The 18181-nt window shown below is 41.7% G+C and overlaps 8 protein-coding genes across 8 annotated transcripts; 2 read left to right on the forward strand and 6 right to left on the reverse strand.

The window, feature by feature from the left end:
* Window positions 1-13: 13 nt before the first annotated feature.
* LOC144090941 (histone H2B 1/2-like) lies at window positions 14-388 on the reverse strand. Its single transcript, XM_077622873.1, has one exon. It carries the CDS (start codon window positions 386-388, stop codon window positions 14-16), a length of 375 nt encoding a protein of 124 aa, XP_077478999.1.
* A 586-nt stretch (window positions 389-974) lies between these two features.
* Window positions 975-1650, reverse strand: LOC144091072 (histone H4). Its single transcript, XM_077623100.1, has one exon. The coding sequence runs from the start codon at window positions 1634-1636 to the stop codon at window positions 1325-1327; it is 312 nt and encodes a 103-aa protein (XP_077479226.1). The 5' UTR covers window positions 1637-1650; the 3' UTR covers window positions 975-1324.
* A 778-nt stretch (window positions 1651-2428) lies between these two features.
* On the reverse strand, window positions 2429-2839 carry LOC144091065 (histone H3). The gene has a single exon (XM_077623096.1). The coding sequence runs from the start codon at window positions 2837-2839 to the stop codon at window positions 2429-2431; it is 411 nt and encodes a 136-aa protein (XP_077479222.1).
* Window positions 2840-3153: 314 nt separating this feature from the next.
* On the forward strand, window positions 3154-3712 carry LOC144090950 (histone H2A). The gene has a single exon (XM_077622885.1). It carries the CDS (start codon window positions 3154-3156, stop codon window positions 3538-3540), a length of 387 nt encoding a protein of 128 aa, XP_077479011.1. The 3' UTR covers window positions 3541-3712.
* Window positions 3713-4466: 754 nt separating this feature from the next.
* On the forward strand, window positions 4467-5470 carry LOC144090951 (histone H2B 1/2). Its single transcript, XM_077622886.1, has one exon. It carries the CDS (start codon window positions 4473-4475, stop codon window positions 4845-4847), a length of 375 nt encoding a protein of 124 aa, XP_077479012.1. The 5' UTR covers window positions 4467-4472; the 3' UTR covers window positions 4848-5470.
* Window positions 4482-6407, reverse strand: LOC144090949 (histone H1-like). Its single transcript, XM_077622884.1, has one exon. The coding sequence runs from the start codon at window positions 6201-6203 to the stop codon at window positions 5565-5567; it is 639 nt and encodes a 212-aa protein (XP_077479010.1). The 5' UTR covers window positions 6204-6407; the 3' UTR covers window positions 4482-5564.
* Window positions 6408-7581: 1174 nt separating this feature from the next.
* Window positions 7582-13616, reverse strand: mapkap1 (MAPK associated protein 1). Its single transcript, XM_077623470.1, has 12 exons — window positions 13408-13616; window positions 12691-12987; window positions 11608-11697; window positions 11113-11261; window positions 10852-11024; window positions 10590-10766; window positions 9816-9925; window positions 9611-9718; window positions 9369-9509; window positions 9151-9288; window positions 8420-8517; window positions 7582-8262 (listed from the first exon to the last, which is right to left on the reverse strand). Exons 2-12 carry the CDS (start codon window positions 12977-12979, stop codon window positions 8140-8142), a joined length of 1596 nt encoding a protein of 531 aa, XP_077479596.1. The 5' UTR covers window positions 12980-12987; window positions 13408-13616; the 3' UTR covers window positions 7582-8139.
* A 627-nt stretch (window positions 13617-14243) lies between these two features.
* On the reverse strand, window positions 14244-17868 carry mvb12ba (multivesicular body subunit 12Ba). Its single transcript, XM_077623495.1, has 10 exons — window positions 17681-17868; window positions 16831-16953; window positions 16658-16765; window positions 16402-16498; window positions 15944-16073; window positions 15686-15829; window positions 15449-15543; window positions 15189-15238; window positions 15051-15110; window positions 14244-14716 (listed from the first exon to the last, which is right to left on the reverse strand). Exons 2-10 carry the CDS (start codon window positions 16939-16941, stop codon window positions 14630-14632), a joined length of 882 nt encoding a protein of 293 aa, XP_077479621.1. The 5' UTR covers window positions 16942-16953; window positions 17681-17868; the 3' UTR covers window positions 14244-14629.
* Between the last annotated feature and the right edge of the window lie 313 nt (window positions 17869-18181).

Genomic DNA, 18181 nt, shown 5'->3' on the forward strand with positions numbered 1-18181 from the left:
ATGGTGTATCAAACTACTTGGAGCTGGTATACTTGGTGACAGCCTTGGTCCCCTCAGACACGGCGTGTTTGGCCAATTCGCCAGGCAACAGGAGACGAACAGCAGTCTGGATCTCCCGGGAGGTGATGGTAGATCGCTTGTTGTAGTGAGCCAGACGGGAGGCCTCAGAAGCAATACGTTCGAAGATGTCGTTCACGAACGAGTTCATGATGCTCATGGCCTTGGACGAGATACCAGTATCAGGGTGGACCTGCTTCAGAACCTTGTACACGTAGATGGCATAGCTCTCCTTCCTAGTCTTGCGCTTCTTCTTACCGGTCTTGCTTACGCTCTTAGCGACTGCTTTCTTGGAGCCCTTCTTGGGGGCGGTCTTGGCTGGTTCGGGCATGGCGACAGTGAATGGTTTGTGAATGAGTACCCTGAGAAGTTTCGTGGTTTTATAAGAGGCTCGAACATCGAGCACTGTACCAGCGCCGTTCTGTGATTGGCTGAGAGACCCTCACGTTTGTTTGTCAGCCGACCTGAAAGAGGATAGTTAAAACCACCACCACCACCACCCCCTTTGGCGGTTGGAACTCGGCTTTACAGAACCATCTGCTTTAAATTTATCAAGACGTTTCACAAACTCGACTTTTGTGCTCATCAAATCACATTATGTATCTGTAAATAATTGGTCCGTTTACTTCCCGCCTTTTCCATTTTCTTCAAATAAAACGGCAAACGAGTCGCTTTTCGTCTGTTAAAAAAGATGATTTGGACATCGCTTAATTTGATCGATAAAGGTGGAGTATAATTAAAAATCGCCTGGCAACGTTAAGGCCAATATCCTATATTCCTGAATGAAACGGGATTTCTTCCTGTGGGTCTGCAGATAGAGTACACAATGTTCCTTTCACTCTCTTTATGTAGTACTGATGTCACGCACCCTTCTTTCAACAGCACTAAAATCCTAACTGATTAAGAGCACAAAAATATTTGTAATTTACACCTTTATTTCACCATTTCCCACTTCATTCCGTAAACTTGCTGTATTGTAGGTAATTATGCCAGATGCTCAGATTTCATATTTAGTGCTGCTTTGTATTGCATGTTTGACAAAATAAATCAAACGGCAGGACTTTGAGAGGTAAACATGTCCGTAATACCGTGAAAACAGGTAGTGTGTTCATTTTAGCTAGCATGATCTTTGTGTTAGTGTACTACATACAACAAATGAGAATACATTTGTTGAAAAAGCTAACAAACTAGGAACAATGGCTCAGGAGAGAAAGTGTGTGGTCCTTAAAAGGACCTTTGGATTTGTTGGAACAGGAAACCAAGGAGTTTAACCGCCGAATCCGTACAGTGTACGCCCTTGTCTCTTCAGAGCATACACCACATCCATGGCGGTGACGGTCTTTCTCTTGGCGTGCTCAGTGTAGGTAACAGCATCACGAATAACGTTCTCCAGGAAGACCTTAAGGACACCGCGAGTCTCCTCGTAGATCAGGCCGGAAATACGCTTGACGCCACCACGACGAGCCAAACGGCGGATAGCTGGCTTGGTGATTCCCTGGATGTTATCGCGGAGAACTTTGCGATGACGCTTAGCTCCCCCTTTGCCAAGACCTTTTCCTCCTTTGCCGCGACCAGACATATTCTCAGCTATTCAGTGCTTCAACCAAAGTACGAATGCCTGAAAGCAGCCAGACTGCCATTCTTATAAGGGAACGGCGGACCTAAAAGGAAGCAGTTGAAGCGCGAGGAGGGGGTTGGGCGGGAAAAGAGAGGTGGAGCCTTCACACACACACACAGTTTGCATTCTATTCTTTGGGCTGTTTTGATTAGGAAACGACTCTATCCATTTTTCATTCGTCTTTTTTAGATTTTAATGAATTGTTTCGACTTGAAAACAACACATGTTTATACCTGTACGTGTAAAGGACGTATTTTGAAAGTACTAAATAAATTACAAGTCGTTAAACCCCTCCCGCCTATTTTTTTATTTGGTGCTCTCCAGCGGTTGAGACTATTATGTTGATTTGGTTTTTTTTATTGTCCTTGCAAAGGCTCATGTAGGAGAATAAAAACATTAATATCTTGGTAATGGTTTTGTATGTTGTCGTCTTTCGACTGGTTTGGTTAATTTATTTGTTTGCAATTTTGTTTCTTCACAACGATAGACTTCAAGTCTACCTTTAGCGATGATATGCATGAGTTAATGCTCATTATAATCTGCCTCATGCCCCTTTGTACCGGCCCGTATCTTTTGAATTGTCTGTTAAATAAACAAAAGTTATTTCTTTGTAGCATACTTCTATTTCAATATCTGAAAGGACAATGGTTAGGGTATGTATCATACTTCTATTTCGATATCAGAAAGGACAAGCTCGTTCAGTAAATGTTGTGGTGGCTCTGAAAAGAGCCGTTGTGGTTGTGAAAGGATTGTTTAAGCCCTCTCTCCGCGGATACGCCTGGCCAGCTGGATATCTTTGGGCATGATGGTGACCCTCTTGGCGTGAATGGCGCACAAGTTGGTGTCCTCGAACAAACCGACCAAGTAAGCCTCACTGGCCTCCTGCAGGGCCATGACGGCCGAACTCTGGAAGCGCAAATCGGTCTTGAAATCCTGTGCGATCTCCCTCACCAGACGCTGGAAGGGCAGCTTGCGGATGAGCAGCTCGGTGGATTTCTGGTAACGACGGATTTCGCGGAGAGCCACGGTACCGGGCCGGTAGCGATGAGGCTTCTTAACACCCCCGGTGGCTGGGGCACTCTTTCGGGCAGCCTTGGTGGCCAACTGCTTCCTGGGGGCTTTGCCGCCGGTGGATTTACGAGCGGTTTGCTTAGTTCTAGCCATCTCGAAAGATTTCTTCTCACTTTGGAAAGAGGTAGAAAGTAAAGCAGAGTAGCGAAAAGCGTCTTGCTTTTAAACACTAGTTTCGCGCCACATGAGTGACGCAGTTCAGCCCCGCCTCGAAGAGACTTCGGCCCCCTCGACACCGATTGGAGGACTGCGTTCAAAGACCCCACCCCCAATGCAAAGCCCCTTTTCGCGCTGAAAGCCTCTTCCCTGGTTGGTCTGTCGCGAACATCCCGCGCATATTGCGGGTATTAAAGCAGGACTTGAGCCGAGAGAGAGCACATTCTTGTTTCACTCAGCTAAAACTCAACATGAGCGGAAGAGGCAAAACCGGAGGCAAGGCCAGAGCTAAGGCTAAGACTCGATCTTCTCGTGCCGGACTCCAGTTCCCGGTCGGTCGTGTCCACAGACTTCTTCGCAAGGGCAACTACGCTCAGCGTGTCGGTGCCGGTGCACCCGTCTACTTGGCGGCTGTGTTGGAGTACCTGACCGCTGAAATCTTGGAGTTGGCCGGCAACGCAGCTCGCGACAACAAGAAAACCAGAATCATCCCTCGTCACTTGCAGTTGGCTGTCCGTAACGATGAAGAGCTCAACAAACTCCTGGGTGGAGTGACCATCGCCCAGGGTGGTGTGTTGCCCAACATTCAGGCGGTGCTCCTTCCCAAGAAGACCGAGAAGGCTGCCAAGGCCAAGTAATTCACCAGTGACCTCGACAACAACGTCCCAAAACGGCTCTTTTAAGAGCCACACACTTACCTTTTCAGAACTGTATTCCTTCCTGATATCAACCCATTACTTAATGGTTCAAAAACTAAGTATTAATGATCAAAACAGCTCTATCATAATTTAATTTAATTGGTAAGCTGCTTTCCACAAAATCACTATGAACCTTGTAGAAGCAACATTGCTTCAATAAGGGGAAATATAACACTTACAATAAAGATTATTTGATTCAGTGAGTGGTTACACATATAGCTGGCCTTTACTAATTCAAAATCTAATTATACAATTTTACAATAAAGATTCTTTGACATGTGTAACCAAAGGGTGCATGCACATACATATCCTGGTCTTTCCAAAATTCAATATTTGGAATATTTTTAAATGTAATTGCTCCGTGGTGGAAACAATCTTATACAAATCCACCTATAATATAATTAAAAATCAAATCTGTCAAGGAATAAAACCTGTAATGACTGCTATGGCTTTGTTAAACAGTCTTGTTGAATTGCAACCTGCTAGTACTAAATGTGGTGTCTATTTACAGACATGATAAATCGTACATTTAAAAACAAAATATAAAGGACTGACCACATGAGCAGAACAGTTTTAACAATGCCATATGACCCCACGATTAAAGATTTAAGTGAATTATACGATTTAGGGTTTCAAAAAAATACATGTAGGGCCGTTAATAGACGAATTGGGCCAAGGGTCCTCTTTCAGGTCGGCAAACAGATTGACCACTCACACAGAGGCGCATAGGGAATTGAGTCAGGCTTTCCAAGCGGGAAATTTTCAGCCAATGGGAGCATGGCTCTAGCACAGCCCCCCATGTTCGACCCGCACATAAATACACGAACAGTATCCTTGTACCGCACTTTCACCGCTGACACGATATCTTCACTATGCCCGAACCAGCCAAGACCGCCCCCAAAAAGGGCTCCAAGAAAGCTGTCGCTAAGAGCGTTAGCAAGACCGGCAAGAAGAAACGCAGGACCAGGAAGGAGAGCTATGCTATCTACGTGTACAAGGTTCTGAAGCAGGTCCACCCCGATACTGGTATCTCGTCCAAGGCCATGAGCATCATGAATTCCTTCGTGAACGACATCTTCGAACGTATCGCCTCTGAGGCCTCCCGTCTGGCTCACTACAACAAGCGATCCACCATCACCTCCCGGGAGATCCAGACTGCTGTTCGTCTCCTGTTGCCTGGCGAATTGGCCAAACACGCTGTGTCTGAGGGGACCAAGGCTGTCACCAAGTACACCAGCTCCAAGTAGTTTGATTCGACATTGACTCAAACCAAACCAAAGGCTCTTTTAAGAGCCACTCACTTTATCTGGAGATGCATTGAATTCAATCCATATGTTTTAAACGGTTTTAATACAGCTGTCATTCGTCTGCCAATTCTAAATACTAAAGTTAAAAATCCAAAATGGATTCCAACCATCAAATAAAACGGATACACATGAACATTTAGAAGCAACAGCTAATAATAATGTGCGTTCTTTTTCAAGCTTTTAATTTTGAGTCTAAATGGGTGCTTTCCACTGATAAAAAATATAGTAATTTCTAAAGGAAGGTATCCTCCAGCCAGTTAGCATGAGCCATCATAAAACCGTTGGCTTGTCATTCATTGGCTAGATCTGTAAGGGAAATTGTTGACCAATCAGAACAAGGACACCTCTTTTCTAGCTGTGCTTCACGTTGACTGCAATTGCCACCTCATTGTCAGAAGGGTTAAAGCATTTATAATTAATAATAAAGCTAATCGAACAGCAAAGAATAAATAAATATATTTCAGTTTTAATTTATATTCTGGACCCGAGCTTTCATGAAATGTTCTGGAGTCTGTTTTCTTCTAAGTTTCGTTTCGTTTGAATACCACTGGCAAATGTTATAAGAACAGAAAAAACTATATTAAAGAGTTATTTGCCCTTTGAGGAATATGTGGTGGCTCTTAAAAGAGCCTTTTATGGTGGTGTAGAAAGAATAATTTACTTCTTTTTGGGTGCTGCCTTCTTGACAGTTTTGGGTTTGGCGACCCGTTTAGCGGGGCTCTTTCTCGTCGCAGCTTTCTTGGCTGCCGGTGCTTTTTTGGGTGCAGCCACTGCTTTTTTGGGGCTCTTGGTGGCCTTCTTGGCCGCCTTCTTCGGCGTCGCTGACTTGGCGGACTTGGTGGCCTTCTTGGCTGGCTTTTTAGCGACTGCCTTCTTGGCTGCGGCCGTTTTCAGCTTCTTACTCGGCGTTGCCTTCTTGGCGGCGGGCTTCTTTGCTTTCGTCGGGGTCTTCTTGACGGCCTTGACGGGCGCCTTAGGTTTCCCCTCCGCCTTTTTGTTCATCTTGAAGGAACCGGAAGCACCAATACCTTTCGTCTGGACTAGTGTCCCCTTGGTCACTAGGCTGACGACGGCGGTCTTGACGCGGGACTTGTTCTTGTCCAGGTCGTAGCCGGAGGCGACCAGGGACTTCTTCAGGGCGGCCAAGGAGACGCCATTGCGTTCGTTGGACGCAGCGACGGCCTTGACGATCAGCTCGCTGAGGCTGGGTCCGGCCTTCTTCTTGGCTGGTTTCGAAGTCGTCTTCTTCTTCGGGGCTTTGGCCGGGGCGGCTGGAGCTGGGGCTACTTCTGCCATGACGGACGCTGTGGAAGGTCTGGAGAGACTGGTGGATTATCTCCGAGCAGCAGGCTAGTATTTGAACGCCTCATGAGAACCGTGGAGACTCAATCGGGCCGTTCGCTTGAAGGCGAGCTGACAAAACAATCCCGACTTGTGTTTTCTCTGCCCACTTCAAAAGGGAAAATGTCAAGGTAGGAACGATTCAAATCGCCGAAAATTATATCATTATAAAGCACACACGTTTCTTAACACATTGGAGGTATTGAAAAGTTGTAAACTTGTTACGTTTTCTTGACAGAGCCTCCAAAAGTCACCTCGTCGCTGGAGTGGGCAGAAAGACAGGCAGACATCTCTTGCTTATGCCTCCCTAAAAATGGTTTAAAATAGGCTACAAAGTGATAACAAATGCTTTGCAGATGAGCTAACATGGTCGGCCACATGCTCAAAGCCGAAACAAGCGTTAATTTGTGGTCATTTTGGAGCAAGGCGACGTTTTCTGAGGACAGCAAACACAAGTGATCAATTCGAAGATCCTCTTAATCAGAGTCTGCTGTTACATTGCTCTCCTCTGCAATTATATATATTTTTTGCATGACATTTATTGCAAAATCAATTGGGACTAACATCACAGGATATGAAAAATAGTAAAGATACATATAAAGATAAATAACCATATAGCCGAATAGTGGACAGATTTTTCCGCACGGTTTTTTCCCCTGTGGTCTAGGATGCCTAAATATTTAATGGGCCACTTTAAAATGAAATTGTAAATCCCTTTTTGTTGTTTGTCAATTGTATGGAATGAACTGTAAAATATCAACGTGTATTTTCGAGTTCAACTAATAAAGAAACTAACAAAATATTTATTTTGTGAAACATACTCGACCAAGAACACGACGTGTGCAAAAAAAAAACACCAAACAAATCTAGTTTTGTTTTGTCATAAGGACGAGACCACAAATACGGGGGGGGGGGGGGGGGGGGCTTTCATGTCACATTTGGTCAGCCACTTTGAACATTGTGGGCCTCCAATTAGCAGCCAGCGTTGTGGCGGGAAAGACCTTCACCAATCAGGAAGCACCGGTTAGTCCGGCTCGCCAATCCGATGCGTGTGACTAACTTGCCGCCGAAGCAAACATTTACGCCCCTCCTTTTTATTTTTTGCACTTTCATCGTGACGTCACACCAAGCAGACCGTTCTTTTCAGAGCCACTGTACATTTTCACTAAAGATAATATCAATTATGACTAATTGTCAGTGTTAAGAGTATTTGGAGTGCGAGGACTACAAAAAAGTCTCTTAGATGTAAAAGGTTGGTAGTTAAACATGCTTGAGCATAGAAATATGTTGAAAATTGATAGTATAGTGTACATCTTTAATAAAACACAAAAAGTGGTCTGTTCCATTTTATTTTTTGCATATTTGGGTGAGAAAAATAAGGCCAATTAAGGTTGTCCTCCCCATTTCAAATAGCAAAGTCATTTCACATAATTTAGGTAAAATACAAATGAGTTATAGGTCAAACCAATAGCTACTTTTTTAATGATTCATCAGTCTTATTTTAATATAAAAACCTACCATTTGAAGAGTGCAGACTTTTTAAATCCACAACATATCGATAACGAAAATAAAACTGTAAAACACCATATTTAAAGGTCTGTCATCATAATGAATTCAATCCTTCAAGGAGGAAAAGAACATGATTTCCAAATGGCGTCCATCACTTTTGCCCATTCCAGCTCCTACAACACTTCATTTACATTTAAAATAGCCCAAGGAATATACAAGTCTTGCACTTTTTTTTTTGATTAAAGGAAAAATCCAGTGTCTGGATCATGAAATCTTGGCAGTCTTATTCCAGTTCCAGACATATTTGTTGGGGGCAAAAATTGTGATCAAGGCTCGTCCAATCTATTCCAGAGAAAATGATCATCGGATAAATTCCCTCTTTTTACTGGCCCCCTTTCTTGTCCTTCTGGAAACTGAAACTGGTCCGGCGGCTTAGTTTCCTCTGTTTTTGGGCAAAATAATCGGCTCGCGTGGTGCTGGCTCGCGACTCCAGGATGTAGTTCACCTGTGGATTCAAATCATCACGTTTCTTCTCATTGGTCAGCTCAATACGACATGGGTAGAAAAAGGCATGAAAAAATATTTGACTCCTCCCATTTTCGCTTTTGACCCACTTATGTTTTCAGACACGTGGCTTATAATTAGGTTGTGTTTGGACTCACCTTTAGAACTATTTCATTAACCGTGGAAGAATCGGACTCAAAATACAGAGGCTTGTAGTCGTGATTGCTCAGATAAGTGATCTTGAATATGGCGTGGTCTGGAAAAGGCAGAGAAAAAAAGAAGTGAGTTGGGCCGTAAAGTCCTGAAATTCCGAGACGTTCCGTTGCTGAGCTTTATGATATCATCATCATCATCTTTAGAGTCCATGATCTAATCTTTTAAGGCTGATATAACTCATAGAAAGCCATTTTAGAGTGTTTCACTTGTATGATTGTGAAGCTTATTGTCATTTTCTTTTGATACCCAGTGGACCAAATTAGCGGTAAGTTGTTTTTTTGCTAGTTCTTTATGTGCAATTGACTTTTTTTCGTTACTTGTCTTAACCAGTTGGCAACGTGGCGTTTAAAAATCAACAATATTTTTCCACTAAAATGCCATTTCCTCACTTTAAACAGACAAATAACCATTGATCACTTGTTTTAGACACGTACAAACAAAGAGCACGTCTGTGACTTCTATTTTAAAAAGAATGAGGCGGCGTTAGCGTGCGTGCTAACGATTCTCGTGAGAGTTAAATAAGGCGGAGTAAAGTTAATTTTTGTAATTAAATGTCATTTGGATTGCAAGACCGTTCAAAGAGTGACAGTTTGTACATTGGATTTTTGTTTTTGTAATTTACTCTTAATGATCAAGGTCGTGAGCTAATATTGGACGAACGGACGGCACTTACTGGGGCTTCTTTCTTCGACGAGGTCGCACGCACACAGGTGGTCGGAATCGATAGAAATGGGTTTCTGGCGAATCCAAAATTTCGTGCTGGCCTTTTGATTGGTCACCGGATCGATCTCGACTTTTTCCCCTGAAATTCCTGCAAGAAAGGTCCACCGTGAGAACGGAAGCAAGACGAATTGTGACAGATATGGCAAAAATATCCATGAGATCTCGTACCAAGTTGAACATCGGTTGTAAAACGCAGCTTGTGTATCATGCTAATCTTGAAGGATTTATAGTGATGGCTGCTCAGCATATCTTGGACCGTGGTGATGTCGATGGGGGGGTCTTCTTCTGAACTCTCCTCGCCCCTGGAGCCTGAGGGGGTTTGTTATTCTTTGTATTAATCAACTGTGTCGAGTCAAAGTGGGAATTCTGCTAGCGAGAAATAAAATAGGCATGATTTTGGAAAAACGTACTGTTTTCTCTGACCAGGCAAAACTCCAGAGTGCTTTGGGTCTCAAGTGTGGAGTCCAGGTCTACGGCGACATTTGGGTCCGTTTGTTTCTCCAAGCGATACAGAGGCCCTGTTTTCATATTATGATATTATTCCAAATATAGGCTTAGAAGAGGACATTAAAAAAATCAAATGGCTTTGTTTGTTGGTTGAACTTGTGATATCACCTGAACCTTTCTGGGACCCTTTCCTCTTCTTCAGGGCTTTCTGAAGAATTTCCTTCATAGTTACTTTCAGACTGTCCACGGGGATTAACGAGAAACCTTGGGCGGCATTTCTAAAAAGGGCATCAGATGAGGAGATTGTCAACATTTCCAGGACGGAGCTTGAAAACCACACACGTCATACAATCATTTAAAGCATTTTCAATGACAAAACCCTAAAATACCTCGACTTGGAAGCTTATTTTGTGATTCTTTTTGTGCAAAAAATGGTTATCAGGGGTACTCAAACTTTTTTTTTCTCAAATATCTACTTTTCAAGGAGCCAACTTTGCACCGTCTACCATTTTTCCCCCTCTAAAGCCACTGACAAAGCTCAACAGTTATACATGCTGATGGCAAAATACTGTAGACAGGTAGTAGTGCCCCAAATCCGTTGTCCAATCACATTTATTTTGAAATTCCCCAATCTATGTGAAGTGTTTGAAATACTGCAAAAGATATTTGGTATCATTGGAAACCTGTGAATGTCCTCTATAGAGCACAAAATGTGATTGAATGCACTGGGTGGGAGATATTTAGGTTTACAAATGTCCTCTACAGAGGACAAATTTGAGATGATTAAGATTTTACTACAAATCCAATCTTTGGATGAAATCCTACTGTCATGGGATCTACCAATAGTACCTTAGCGATGAACTAGTAGCTTGCAATCGACGTGTTGAGCACCAATGGTGTAAAGGGATGTTTATAAAAAAAAACATTGCGTTTGTGACTTACATTCTTACAAAGAGCGATTGCCTGGAGCAAAGACCAGGCGAGGAATACTTCTCCACCAACGCCAGGGTGCTGAAACCAAACTTGTGGATGGGTTCGTTGGAGTCCAAAGGCGGGAAGTCCGTGTCCACCTCGCCGTCGTCTTCCGCGATGTGAAGGCAGTAAGCGTTCACGTTCTCGCTACCCCCCCAAAAATAAAATAGAATAAAACGTCAACGCGAGGAAGGACGGACATGACATTTTCCGGGTGGGCGGGTGCTTATACTTGAGTTTGGGTTCCCGTCCCTCGCCGGTGTATTGCCAACAGATGAGCCCGATGAGATCGTGAACGCGGGCGTTGGCGATGGTGACCACCGTCATGGGGTGAACTTTCTCCTGACCCATTTGCATGGAGAGGTAGACGTCGATCTTTTTCGTGGCCGTCGTGCCAATGTGGCCCTAAAAACACATAAATTAGCATTTAAACGGGAATTGGATCATTTGAAGCGTGTGCAATCTGGTTGCAAAACTTCAAAAAACAACTCACCTTGCCGTCAAATTTGGAGTATTCGTTGAAGGGGTTGTTGAGTTGCTGGGGACACTGCTCCAGTCGCAGCGAGAGTGTGGATTTCGTACACGTGGAGCGCGCCCGATCTTTAAAATCGCGTTTTTCAAAAAAGGACCCCAGATCCTCCACTTCAGAGAAAATTCAAAGAAGACACAACAATGATATTCACATGAATCATAATACCAATGTGTTCAATTTATATATATATATATATATATAGATATATATATATATATATATATATATATATATATATATATATATATATATATATATATATATATATAATTTTTTAAATGGCCCCTGATGAATTGGAATGTGTTTTAAGAAAGATTACAAGATAAAAAGCCACAAGATAAGAAGCAAAAGAGCCACATTCAAATTGGCCGAAAGCCGCAGGTGGCTCGAGAGCCGGGCACCAAAACAGATGACACAAAAACAGAGATTAAATTATAAAAAAATAAGGTTTTATACCTGACTGGGAGGACGATCTGTCTTTCCACTGTATATTTTTACATTTGATTTGGTTTTGACGTTCCTTCCTCAGTCTTTCAAGTCTTTGGGCTGAAAAAAGGAGGATAGATGAGGAATGTCAGTTAGAATTTAAAAAACAACAACATAACAAATCAACAAGTACAGTCTGTTGAATGCTATAGAATAAAATATGTTTTGAAGACAATGAATCTGAAGTTGGATAGTCGGTCCCTCTTATCTTACCAGCAGCCCCGGTTTTCTCATGGCTATCTTGTTGGATTCCTAATAAAACAGCCACAACATATCAATTCTTAATCCCCGTTGAGCAGGATTTGGAACCACTCAAAGCAATTTTGACCAACGGATCACCAATTTGACCACAAGAATCAGGAGAGCCCAAAATAAAATGCCATTTTTTCAACTTTCCAGCCCCAAATCAAAGTAACCAACACAAAATAATAATAATAATTCAACTGGATTCAAGTAAAACTCAACAAACAACACCAAACGCTGCTAACGAAAGCTAACGTTAATCATTTTCTAACTATCGTCTGTCATTGTTTTGCAGAAAAGAAAAAAATAATATTTTTTTCTTCCTCCAAACGTAGCCTTTGGTAAAAAAAATAATATATTTGTCTCATCCATTGGTTTAATATTTCCTAAAGTACTAATGATCCTCCTGACTTTTTATTTTTTAGCACCCCTAATTTTGAGGGACAAGTCTTTCCTCTAAACTTCAACGACTTTGTCAACAGGAACCACAATTTGGGACTCGGCACAGATCAAAACATTCATTTTTTTTGGCTGTTTATCCCCTTTCTACGGACCCAGAACGCTCCGGCTATTGAAAATAAAGTCACGGCAAGAGCCCCAGAACCATGCATCTTTTACGTCAGTACCCAAATTGAAATCTAGGATAACTCCAAGGGACGACACACGGTGAATTTGAATGTAAAACTGGCCCAGATTGGTCACCCAACCCCTTCAAACAGCCGCAAATCAGGATTTCCGAATCTTCCAGCATGCATTAGCGCATTATCGGCCTCACCGAAAACCCCGCCCTGCAAATAGGGGTCGATTTACCCGTGTTGGAGCGGCGCCGGATGCCAAAGTCCCAGCTGGAGGTGATGTCCATGGACTGGGAAAGGTCACAAGCGTGACTGTCCGTCACGGCGCCGAAGCCTTCGTTTAAGGAGCCCAGCATGGTGGACTCGTAGTCGCCATCGCCGCCGGGTACCAGAGCCAGGTGACACTTCTCCAGATCCACGTCCTGGTCGATGAGCACCATTTCGCACATTCCCGTATCGTCGCTGGTCACGTGAGACTGCCGGATGTGGGCCAAAATAATAGCAGGATTGTCCAAAAAGGCCATTTCTTCCCCTTTTGGAAACGTGAGAAGGACATTCATTACAAGTTGTTGTCAATTGAATAGCAGTCGGGATCATTGTCGTCATTGCGTAATTATATTACAATAGTAACATTATTTCTCGAGTGGGGAAAAACGTGTGAAAAGTGTGTCATTTGGTTTTAAGTAACGTAAGTAAAAATATATGCAGTAGTTCCAATCTCAATCAAATGTCGCCAAAATTACTCGATTACGGCCAAGTATGCCCACTTTAACCTCTAAAAACAACGGAGAAGGTTAAAAAGGTTAAACCAACACCTGATTTTTTTATACAAGAAATTTGAACGTATCATTAAAACTTATAAAGGTAAAATGCAAAGTACTCTTGCAATTGACAAATGGAAATAGCAACAATAAATGGAAGTATTCCCGTTCAATTCTAAAGAAACAATTACCTGGTTTGATCACACCCCGCCGTCATATACAATTTATTTTGTCATTGTGAAATGAATGCAATTGCATCTTCCAGGCACACCTGATTTGTAATTAAAGAAATGCTACATTGGGGTATACAAACAACATAATTATGAGCTTGTCGTTGCGTCCGTCGTCTTTTTTGGTCCGACTTTGCATCGGTCAGTACAAAGCTAATCATTTCGGTTCCGTGTAGTGAAGCGACGCTCGGGATAAACAAGTTATTCGTTAATATTGATAAAATTCCATTTGTTTAATAATAACAATAACAAAGTTTTAAAAAAATCTGCTTTTGATTTAAAAAAAAAAATCCCGTCAGCTTTTTGTAAGTTTCATATCCTGTCTGAACGAGATGAACCGGAAGTACAGGAACCATGTTTCTTTTAACGCTGTTGTATTTGTTATTGTTATTTTTATTGTGTTGTTGTTAGCTAGTCAACCAAAAAATCATAGTGAATATTAAATGTCACAAACACTATAGATAAATTTACATGGCATTAACGCAGCTACAAAGAAATTCTATAGCACATTATGCAATCTTCTGCTAACAAAAATATATATTTTCCCCTTCACACACCAAGCAAACAATATATATTATTTATATAGAATATATTATTTATGTTCATCAAATACACGCTTAAATAAAAACGTAGGACTTTGGTCATATTGTTTTTTTCTTGGTTTCTAATCAATTCAAAAATTGCCTTTGAAAAATCGAAATTAATACTTAAGTCTAATTTTTTTTTTTCTCTTCGGCTGAAAAAATGCAGAATATAAAAGCAAACATCGCTCACTGAACAGTAAACTGAACCGTTAATTTAATAAAAATCCATTTATTCCAATATTTTTGCTTTACTCAGAAAAGCAACATTTGTCAATGCATGTTTAAGGTCATGAAATGTATCTACAGCTATATTGAACAATGAGCTATTCCGTTATAACAGTATTATGTTTTACGACTATTCACATTTAATATCTGTTTCGGACATGAAATGTTTCTCATGGCCATTTTAACTGCACGTTGAAATGGACGACAAAATCAGCTTGGACAAATTCACCGCCGCCACATTTTTGTCCTCCAAACACTTTGCGGATAAGTGGAATGTGTCTGAGAAGGTCTAGTGGGGTTGCCCTCAGTGGTTGTCAGCACGTGTGTCCTCGCCGCTGTGTTTGCAGTGTCGGATGGACGGCCGAACGATTTCCTCAGGCCTCGGAGCTCAGCGACGTCCGAGTGGGACTCGGGGGGAGCCGGGCGGCAGCGCTGTGTTCCGTTCGAAAACTGTAATCGTACTGTTATAGGAAAAAAAGAGAGCTTCTGTTTGTTTCTTCTAATTCTCAAGCTTATTCAACACCATCAATGAAATGCCATTGACTTCATGATATTGTGATTTGCTAGGATTGTTATACAGTTGATCATTTTAAACGAGGAACATGGTAAAATATGTATACATGATTGATACTTTAACATTGTGCTACTTAAAAGAGTTACCTAAAGATGCCTAAACCCACTTCAATACTAAAAGTAAACAAAAAAAATACATGCGAAAATGCATGCATGAATTAGCCCCCATCAAAATCAAATGTAGATTAATATGCATAATTATAATATGTTAAGAATACTCACTTCTTTCTCAATTTCAGCCAAAGTTTTGATGGTAATGCCAATGAGATCCAACTGCTCCAACTGGACAAAATGACAGTTCACTCAAAAATCATCATTCATGAAGAACACTTACTTCATGAAAATGAAACAAAAACTTACATCTGATGAGGCAAATTTTTCCGAGACCATGAATGGCACCCCATCCATTGCTGGAAAACAGGTTAAAATAAACTACACTTACTACATGCATATCATTAACGTGCATTAATAATAATATGTGGAGCAAGTACAATGAAAAGCGTCTTGTTTCAACCACAGTTAAGCACCACTACGGTGCTGTCAACATTTTAACCATCCAATTTAAAAAGCCCAGGCACAAATTGCCATTTTTAACTTTTGAGAGATGCTGAATATCAAACCGGAAATGGCGTAGAGGTTGGAGTTTTGATGCTCGTAATCTGGTCGAGTTGTGTTTTTCCCTCTGAAACTGGCGGGGAGAGTCATGGAAAAATGCCTGCACAAAAAAAACTAATCAGATCATAGAATCTAGCGGATAAAGTTCATTAAAACACATTATGAATGAATTTGGTGGTGAAAATGAGCTACATTTCATCTGGAATGTCACTAATTCAAGACCGCAATGTAAACGGTCATACTTAGTGACTGGAGCTGGAGGGACCGGGACCGAAGTGGAGGTAGAATTTATATCCTGGATGTCATTCACGCCTGACATGTTGGAAGAGTCCCGAGCTCGTGGCACGGTGCCCATACGATACCAGATGCCCATGTTGTTTAGTTCTCTGTAAAAAGCAGAAATGGAGGTTTTTTTCTTGTTGTTGTCATCTTAAGATACCCAAAATAAAGGGCGGAAAAAGCATGGACGGCAAAAAATGATGAGTTCGATTTAGACTAACCCAATAAAGGTGTATTGTGGGGGGGCCTGCTTTGACCTCCCCAGGATCCGAACATCACAGATGGCCGCCTCGGTAGAGTCTCGTGGAATAAACTTGATGCAGAGTCGTCTCTTCCGGAATGCCTGTTCCTCTACACGACAGAAGAAAGGGCACCCTTCAAAACTTCAAGCTAGCTGTGTGCTAACATACACGCTAGCAAGTGGAGTAGTCCAGTTGAATGTTTAAAAAATCCTTAGATGTTGACATATTGTGCCATAAAATATTCAATGATGTTTTTTTTCAAGAGTTTTGAGTTCTGCTGTGTATACGAAGTAAGTAGTAAGCCGCTACATGTACGCACGCCATTTCATTAGAGTGCCTTTGCATGTTTAAAGTTCAATTCAATGCAATGAGTCAGAAATGTCAGCCATTTTGGAGCCGTGAGTCTCCCCAAACGGCAAAAGTTGCTCACTACTTACGAGTGTCAACTGTCTCTTGGATGGGAATGAAGCCGACGGGCAGTGTGTCTTTGATGTCGATCAGCTTCATGTCGACGAGAACATTTCCTAAATGGCTCTGGAAGGACACGGAGGGAATTGTTGGGTCAAAAAAAGTCATTAGAAAATATATCTTCATGTAGGCACGATGCTCCAATGTTTGTTTGTTTGTTTGTTTGTTTCAAAAGAGAAAGGAGGGAGTTATGTCCAATCAAAAGACTGCTTTGTGGAAACGTACATTTTCCTTGGAGAATACTCGGGTGAAGCAGAGGTATCGGGTAACCTTGGACTTGAAAAGGCCATCTTTCCACAGGTCAGCATCCAGACCATCAGTTGTTGTCGAAACCTACAATCAACCGTGTAGTTCAGTTACTATGATTTTAGTATTTAAAAGAAAAAGCGATGACTTACAACATCATAACCAGTGGGTGCTCTACTTCTGGAGGCTACAACGCCAACTCCAGTGATGGGATCCATTGGCATCTCTGGCAGCGCCTCGGAAAGGTCGCGAACTTCAGGCATCGCTCTTGCGCTCTAAAATCAAAAAGTAAATGCTATCTTATCACATTTTGAAAAACTAGCCATGAGCCTAACACCCTACTTCCATATATTTTACTCTGTAGTCATTTCTGAAACAAACAAAACTACTTTGGGCCGTAACCAGTATATGTATGCTTTTAAAAAACACTTCACCTATAATGTCAAGTGTAAAAAAAAAGGTTTTTTGACCAAGTAACGCTTGTGAATGATTAACCAAGAAGCTTGCTATGCTATTGTATTATAAGGATGTAAACAGTAGTAATAAACATAATTTTGAGCGACTCGTGTGTTTATGTTGACGTGGTTTACAACTGTTTCATTTGTGTTTAGTAGTGAAGGACGCCAAATTTCAATTCCATAACGGACAAACGCATTACACAGTCATACCATTTTCGACATAGACTGCCATTTTCCTTATAAAACTGAATGATTGAGCACTTTATTGCAGTTTTATTACCTTGCGCAACAACCTAACAAGCTCGCCCACTAGCATACCGACGAGATAGCCACACAAGGCCCGATATTGTAGCTCTATCTTTCAACAATTTGCCCCTCGTGATGGCATAAAAATCCTTTGTGGGCTACGTGGCAGTGACCTGTCAAATACGTATCCTTTAAAGAAGTTAGTCGATTAAAAAAATATGTTAATATCGTTAGCATCATTTGAGCCGCTCGTTAAACCCAATAGCATTAGCATTGAGGGGCCGTTATGTTTACTTACCAAATACGGCTAAAATGTATCTGACTTTGTAGCCTCCTTTTTGTTATTACGCATGCCCCTTTCCGAGCGTCCAGAAGTATCCTTTCGTCGAAATGTATCAATAAATTAACATAACGGATTCATCGCTGTCAACGCTAGCAAAGAATGAGTAAAATGCGTTTATTATGAATCACACATTGGGGTCGCGTCAGGACACGCCCTGCTGCAATATGATTGGATGCTGCCCAACACCAAAGCACGCCCTACTGCATACATGCTGGCACGGTATTGGACACTGACTGTTATGGACAGTACCCCCTCTTCCGCAAAGAGTTGGAAAATGATATTATTATTTTTTACACGAAAATTGTAAAATAAATAAATCAATAAACGGTAATTATCATAGGAAAGTTACCATGGCATTTCCCCCATAACTTCATAAGCATAAGAAATATGCCTCGTGAAATCGGACATTGGATTTTCTTTATCGGACTTGAGTGCTTTTTTGACCTGTTAATGGAG

Source organism: Stigmatopora argus, chromosome 16, assembly GCF_051989625.1.
Source record: "Stigmatopora argus isolate UIUO_Sarg chromosome 16, RoL_Sarg_1.0, whole genome shotgun sequence".
Lineage (NCBI taxonomy): Eukaryota > Metazoa > Chordata > Actinopteri > Syngnathiformes > Syngnathidae > Stigmatopora > Stigmatopora argus.

Bases quoted from the DNA above. Each gene is read 5' to 3' on its own strand.
- LOC144090949 (XM_077622884.1), bottom strand. From the start codon at position 6,203: ATGGCAGAAGTAGCCCCAGCTCCAGCCGCCCCGGCCAAAGCCCCGAAG.
- LOC144090941 (XM_077622873.1), bottom strand. From the start codon at position 388: ATGCCCGAACCAGCCAAGACCGCCCCCAAGAAGGGCTCCAAGAAAGCA.
- LOC144091065 (XM_077623096.1), bottom strand. From the start codon at position 2,839: ATGGCTAGAACTAAGCAAACCGCTCGTAAATCCACCGGCGGCAAAGCC.
- mapkap1 (XM_077623470.1), bottom strand. From the start codon at position 12,979: ATGGCCTTTTTGGACAATCCTGCTATTATTTTGGCCCACATCCGGCAG. The intron at 11,262-11,607 runs GTATAAAACCTT...TTTTCTCTGAAG, and splicing joins CAGATCGTCCTCCCAGTCAG to TGGAGGATCTGGGGTCCTTT. The intron at 9,719-9,815 runs GTGATATCACAA...ATATGAAAACAG, and splicing joins AGGGTCCCAGAAAGGTTCAG to GGCCTCTGTATCGCTTGGAG.
- LOC144090951 (XM_077622886.1), top strand. From the start codon at position 4,473: ATGCCCGAACCAGCCAAGACCGCCCCCAAAAAGGGCTCCAAGAAAGCT.
- LOC144090950 (XM_077622885.1), top strand. From the start codon at position 3,154: ATGAGCGGAAGAGGCAAAACCGGAGGCAAGGCCAGAGCTAAGGCTAAG.
- LOC144091072 (XM_077623100.1), bottom strand. From the start codon at position 1,636: ATGTCTGGTCGCGGCAAAGGAGGAAAAGGTCTTGGCAAAGGGGGAGCT.
- mvb12ba (XM_077623495.1), bottom strand. From the start codon at position 16,941: ATGCCTGAAGTTCGCGACCTTTCCGAGGCGCTGCCAGAGATGCCAATG. The intron at 16,074-16,401 runs GTAAGTAGTGAG...TCTGTCGTGTAG, and splicing joins CCAAGAGACAGTTGACACTC to AGGAACAGGCATTCCGGAAG. The intron at 15,239-15,448 runs GTTTGATATTCA...CCTGTTTTCCAG, and splicing joins CAACCTCTACGCCATTTCCG to CAATGGATGGGGTGCCATTC.